The sequence below is a fragment of the Triticum dicoccoides genome, chromosome 2A (assembly GCF_002162155.2).
Source record: "Triticum dicoccoides isolate Atlit2015 ecotype Zavitan chromosome 2A, WEW_v2.0, whole genome shotgun sequence".
NCBI lineage: Eukaryota > Viridiplantae > Streptophyta > Magnoliopsida > Poales > Poaceae > Triticum > Triticum dicoccoides.
The window spans coordinates 697,853,592-697,860,541 of NC_041382.1; the positions used below are offsets into that span (position 1 = coordinate 697,853,592).

The following is a 6,950-nucleotide window of genomic DNA, read 5'->3' on the forward strand; positions in this document are numbered from 1 at the left end:
GCTCCGTTGCCTATTCTTCTGACGAGTCCTTACTTTAGGACATCCCTCCCGTCAATAATGGCACGCCAGATTTGTGAGGGGTGGCTACCCAGCTCAGCTTCAAGAATTGTACCATGCGGATAATAAACTGCTTTCAGGATCCGCGCACTCAGAGAGGAGGGGTCGTGCAAGAGCCTCCAAGACTGTCGTGCCAACAAGGCCAGGTTAAAGATCTCCATATCCCGAAAACCCAAACCTCCCAAATGTTTGGGGTGTGTCATCACGTCCCACGCCACCCATGCTGGCTTTCTTTTGCCTTGTTTACTCCCCCACCAGAACTGTCGAATAATCGATGTAATATTCTCACATAGTCCTCTCGGCAAGCGGAAGCAAGCCATTGAATATACTGGTATTGCTTGAGCCACCGATTTAATTAGTACCTCCTTACCTGCAGCTGATAACAGTTTTTCCATCCATCCTCTCACCTTCTCCCATATCCGGTCTCTGAGATACTTAAACTTTCCCATCTTTGCTTGGCCAACATCAGTAGGCATTCCCAGATATTTATCACTCAGCGACTCATTATGAACATGCAGAATGTCCTTGACCGCATCTCTTCTCTGTTGTGGACAGCCCTTGCTGAAAAAAATAGATGACTTGTCATTGTTGATCTTCTGGCCAGATGCATTACAATAAATTTCCAACAGGTTTGATACCGCAGTCGCACCCTCCGTACTTGACTTAAAAAGCAACAGGCTATCGTCGACGAAAAGGAGGTGGTTCACAACCGGAGCTGTAGGAGCCACCTTGATTCCCTCAAGACCTGACGACTTAGAACTGGATTTTAAAAGGCACGAAAGGCCCTCTGCTGCTATTAAGAAAAGATAAGGGGAAATGGGATCTCCCTGCCGAATACCTCTGGATGGCACAAAATGTTCAAGCTTCTCACCATTAAACATGACTGAAAAAGAGATAGACCGAACCATGCTCATAACTGTATCAACCCATGACTGTGCAAAACCCAATCTCTCCATCATGGCCTGCAGATAGTCCCACTCAAGCCTATCATAGGCTTTCATCATATCAAGTTTCAACGCGCAAAAAATATTGGACCTGGACTTATTCCGCTTCATAAAGTGTAGACACTCATAAGCACATATTATGTTGTCTGTGATTAGTCTACCGGGGACAAAAGCTGACTGCTCATGAGATATGATATCTGGTAGTATCTGTTTAAGTCTGTTGGCAACAACCTTTGAAGCAATTTTGTAGATGACATTGCACAGACTAATGGGACGAAACTAAGCAAGCTGAGTCGGGTTCAAAACCTTTGGGATGAGTACCAAAACCGTATCATTCACACATCCAGCACTTTCCTCACCTCTGACGATCCTGAGCACTGCATGGGTCACCTCTTCACCACAGATATCCCAGTGACGCTGATAGAAGTGTGTTGGGAATCCATCAGGCCCCAGTGCCTTAGTCGGGAACATCTAAAAAAGGGTTGTCTTCACCTCCTCGTTAGTATATGGAGCTAAAAGAATGTCATTCATTTGTTGAGTTACCTTTGCGGGCACTTTGGATAGGACCTGATCCATTCCGTTGACACCCTCGGAAGTATAAAGACTCTTGTAAAAATCTGAAACCATAGATCTCAGCGCTCCCGGATCATCAATGATCGCTCCCAAAGAGTTGGCAAGAGCTTTGATCATATTCCTCTTGCGCCTCTGACTTGCACGAAGATGAAAAAAACGAGTGTTTCTATCTCCCGCCGACAACCATTCCAACCGCGACCTCTGCCTCCACATCAGTTCTTCCCTATGAAACAGTTCAATCAACCTTTCATTGATCTTCAGCTCCACATGAGATGGCCCCGTCCTCGCTGGGTTGCTCCGCAAGCGTTCGAGTTCCGATTTGAGACCCTTGATCTCCTTGCGTACCGACCCGAACGTATTTTTGTTCCAACGTCCCAAATCTGCAGCCACCCGACCAAGTTTGACACGCAACTCTTGCATTCTCGTTGTGGCACTGCCTGCTGTCCAGCTCTGGAGCAGTGTCTCACTCAGGTTCTCGTGTGTATCCCACATCACCTCATACTTGAAAGATTTCGGTGCTCTCAGTACTGGCCCATCATGCATGGTAAGTAAGATAGGGCAATGATCCGAGGTGGCCGCCGTAAGATGTTTCAGATGTGCCGACGGGAAGCGTTCGTTCCAGTCTGCCGTTGCCAAAGCTCGGTCAAGCCTCACCCTAGTATAGCTCCCTCTAGTGACTTTCTTCTCATACGTCCAGAATTGTCCCTGATAGCCCATATCCATAAGCATGCAAACGTCCACGGCCTCCCGGAAACCCTGGATCTGAGCGTTACTCCTTTCTCCGATTCCTTCTTACTCTTCCGGACGTAAAACTTTGTTAAAATCTCCTATGCACAGCCATGGATCATCTCTCAAATTGCTGATCCCTTTTAAAGTATCCCATGTTTGATGCCTCAAGTGGGTCTGAGCTTCCCCATATACTAAGGTCATCCTCCACGGATTCAAGTTTTCCTCAACAATCGAGCAATCAATATGATACGGAGAATAACCCAAAATCTCAACATTTATTGAATTGTTCCAAAAAATCCCTAGACCTCCACTTCTACCTCGACTACTCACAGCGTAGCCATTATCATAACCAAGAGTTGCAGCTAACTTCTCTACCCTTTCTCTATCAATTTGTATCTCTACGATACAAAGCAGGGTAGGGGCAAAAATCTCCGCGAAACCGCGGAGCTCGCGAACTGTCGCAGCGTTGCCCGCGCCACGACAGTTCCAGCTCAAGACACTCATTGGGCCTAGCGGCGCTCCTCTAGGGAGCCCGCCAATAAGTTTTTAGCCGTCGGGTTGACGATCCTGCCATCCTCTTCTGTCTTGTTCCTCTTCGATTCTCTCTTTGGTGGGGGGCTTATGGGAGTAGAGTTCTGATGAACCACCGCTAACTCCAGCCCGGACACCTTCTTGGCGCTGTTGGCCATTGCATCAACTACTCGTACTATTGATTTATCAGTATCATTAGCAAAAACGGGGTTCATCCTCTTTCTACTTGAATCAAGCATGTCCACGTCTATCTTCTCCCCCACCGCTGCGTCTTCCTCCTGAGTACTATCCGGACGTTGGGTGGTAGCTAGACTGCTATCAGCCCCGCTCCTTGATCTTCCTCCAAAGCGGCCGCCACGACGGCCCCCTCGACGTGCCCGTCCTTCGCCAGGGCCTCTTCTGTTGTTCATAAAACATTCAGCCCGAAGCTCCTTGAAGACTAATGCAGAGGGGGGATGAATCCCATTGCCATGCTCTTTGAAAAGATGTCCCATCATCCCACAGACGGCACACCAGTCGGGCAATCTCTAGTACTTGACTTTGTAAATCTGCCTCTGTCCTTCTCTGATCATTGAAACCGCGTTCTTTAGTGGTTTGTGGACATTGATACGCACCCAGACGCGGTAGAAATTCCCTGTGAAGTCATGGGATTGGGTTTCAACAAACAAAACTTCGCCCACTCTAGCTGCCAGAGGCCTGACTAGATGAGCATATAAATCTGGCACGTCGTGGATTTGAATCCATATGTCAATGGTCTCCAGCTTGACCGTAGACGGCTTCGAGATTCCATCATATGGTGCCATAAGCACCGCATCCCCCTTGAAATTCCACGGCCCCTGCTGCATTACTCGCTCCCAATCTCCCAAACAAGTAAACTGAACAGTATACAGATTCTCCTCCAAAGGCTTGAATTTCGCTTCCCGTGCCACATCCCAAGCAGATCGCATATTCCGATAGAACCACGTCTGGCTGTAGCTCTTGTTGGTATTGACCTTGATCAGCGCGACCCACCGTGGTCGGTGAGTCCAGAGGAGCCCGCGGCCCCTTCACCAGCCATCTAGAACCCTAACCCGATGAGAGAACAGATCGGGTTTATTGGGGGGAACCCTAGACTCCGCCCCGTCCCGGTCCAGTCCAAGAGCGGGCAACGATGCCTGGATCGCTCCCAGCGGACAGCGTGACGAGAGTCGGCGGCAGGGAAAGATGCCTCGACGGCGGCGATGAGATCGCCCCGGGAGAAAACGGCGGAACCCTAACTAGAGGGAAAATGGCGGCAGGGAAAGATATCGAGGACGAAGTGCCAACTAGCAGGGGAGAATAGATGATGTGTACTGGACTAGAGTCGGCCAGTTTGAGGCCTTGAGTTGTTGTGTGGGCTGGACCTGGACATGTGTCGAATGCGCTTTGGCTGTTTCAGTATATATACATAATATACATGTATTAATGTATATATAATTTTTTTGCCCCAAAATCATTGGTATTCCATGGAATACCAGGGAGTACCCCTGGCTCCGGCACTGGATGGTTGGGAGCATAGTGGTATCCCCTACCCATCAGAGTTCAAGTCCTAGACATTGGTGTTTGCATTTTTCTAGATTTATTTCGGGTCTTTCGACGATGTGCGTTCAGCGGGAGGAGACATTCACGACGACTATGAAGGCGTCTGTGGCAACTTCGTCAATCTCAAGATGATGCACCAACTTAATCTCTCGAAGGTGTCTCAGGGGTAGGTTGTGCGTGCATGTGTTTATAGGGATGAGTGTATGTGCGTATATATATGAGCGTTTGTGTATGTACTGTGTTAAAAAAGATCTCAATGAGTGTTGCAGTCTCGGTGATTTATTTGTTACGGTACTTGTTTACGTGTGTCAGAGCATTTACAACCAGAAATTGCCTAATTCATTCCGCGGACTTGTCTAGATGTGCCCATAAACAGTGACCGGACATCAAATAATGCATTTTGCATCACAATCCCTACTTTCAAAACATTAAATACATGCAAACAAATGCGCGTTGATTATTTTGGCCAAACATAGTTCAGTGCACATAAATACAAATTATTCATACTTAAGAATCATAATTCAAACATAGTTCAAGCCGAAATATTGTTCCTGGTGCATAATTGACAAGTTAAATGCAAAATTCACTGCCGGTATGGACCCACATATACTTCATAAGATCATTCAGAAGTTGCATATGCACCTGTTGATCTTGTGGGTGTGCATTCATCTCTAGAAAGTTAGCATGCTCTGCCTCTTGTTTTGAGAGACGAACCTGAACATCAGGCTTGTCGACATCATGCGTGCAGGCTACCCCTTCACCCTCATCCTTGATAATCATGTTATGCAAGATCACGTAGCAAGTCATGAGCTGTCAAATGTCTTTGTTTTCCATGTTATTGCAACTTCACGAACAATACCACAACGAGCTTGAAGCACTTCAAATGCTCTCTCCATATCCTTCCTAATTGCCTCTTGACATGTTGCGAAGTGGCTTTGTTTGTTTCCATGTGGATCGGATATGGTCTTGACAAACGCCACCCACTGAGGATAGATAGCATCAGCAAGATAGTACCACATGTTGTACTTGTGCCCGTTGACAGTGTAGTTGCATGATGGAGCTTCCCCATCACAAAGTCTCTTGAATAAAGGAGATCGTTGGAGCACATTGATGTCATTGCACGAACCTGACGTGCCAAAGAAAGCATGTCAAATTTGCAAGTCCTTCGATGACACTTCGTCAAGTATGACGGTGGCTTTTGACGTGACCTTGATATTACCCACGCAAAACCTTTTGTATAGTTCTTCCATTGCCAGTGCATACAATCAATCGAACCCAACATACCAGAGAATCCTCTTGATGCTTCAATTGCCAACAATTTTTTTGTGTCCTCCACAACTGGCTCTCTCAGTTACTTTGCTCCATACACCTTCACAACAATGCGTGCAAATTGCACCGTTGTCTCCAGTTTCGTGCTCTCTCCCATTCGGATTTCAGTATCAATTACATTTGCGGCCTTCCCATAAGCATCCTGAGCGAAGTCGTGCATTTATGTGGAGGAGAGAAATAAAGTTGTCTGCAACAATCTTTCCTCAGCTTGAAGTTGTCACCGGCCCTTTCCATGGTAGTCACTGCACGCAGGAACAAATTTCTGCTCATTCGGAAGCGACAACGGAAAAAAGCCTTCAAGATATGTTGGGTCCGTCATGAAGTAGTCTGTATATAGAAGTCGTGCACCGGAAATCCTATCATGGGGAATAACTCTCCGCCCCTTCATGCTGCCCTTAAAGTTTAGGTCATGCTCCTCTGCCTTCTCCATCTTCTCTTGAATGCTCATCATGATCATCATCATTTCGGCATCTTTGTCGTCCGAGTCCGATGAGGTGATGAACTAGTTGAATATGAATTCATCAAGGTTGTTGTTTCCATAGCCACCATTCCACGACAAAATCCATCGGTGACCTACAAGTAAAGACCAAAAGAATATAAAACACGGCTCAGACATTTCGTCGAACACCTGGAGCACGAGGTGCATATAGGGAGGAGTTGGACGTACCAAGGCGACATCTGGTGGCAGCGACCTTGACCGTTTGCAGCACGGGACAACAACGATGTGGGTATAGAGGGCCTCCAGTTATCTGAGGCGAATACAAGGAGTGCCGATCAATCCATGCATTTAAGGCAGATTTGCGAGGTTTGGTTGGGTGCGGTTTTTGTGTCCGGTCAGGCCACCCAAGCGATTGAGGCGGATTTGAGGGCTCCGGTTGTAGATGATCTTAGAGCATTACTAGTAGTACCCCTAAACCCTCAAATCCTCATAAATAATCGCTTTTTTGCGGGTTGCAACAAAAAAACGCAAAGACTAGAACCCCTAAACCCTCAAACCCTCAAAAAAAGTAAGGGTCCAACCCTCAAACCCAATTTCAAACCATAGAAGTGAGGGTTGGAGGGGGGCGCTCGACCCCAGCCCGCACTCCCTTCCCCCGTCGCGCGAGAGGGAAGTTTCCCGTCCCCAACCTCCCGCTTCCTCCCTCCCAAGCCGCCGACCGTCGCCCGCCGCCAATCCGGCCGGCCCCCCGCCCCCCCCCTCGACGCCGCCGCCGTCCCGCCCCTGTG

The 6,950-nt window shown here is 47.8% G+C and overlaps 1 protein-coding gene across 1 annotated transcript in view; it reads right to left on the reverse strand.

Annotated features, from left to right (window-relative positions):
* Positions 1–5,197: 5,197 nt before the first annotated feature.
* LOC119356360 (26S proteasome non-ATPase regulatory subunit 13 homolog B-like) overlaps positions 5,198–6,950 on the reverse strand; it is an 8,921-nt gene continuing 7,168 nt past the window's right edge. Inside the window, exons 9-10 of the mRNA XM_037623311.1 lie at positions 6,391–6,472; positions 5,198–5,520 (exon numbers count right to left, since the gene is read on the reverse strand). Of these exons, the coding sequence (XP_037479208.1) occupies positions 5,198–5,520; positions 6,391–6,472 (405 nt within the window). The remainder of the gene's footprint in view (positions 5,521–6,390; positions 6,473–6,950) is intronic.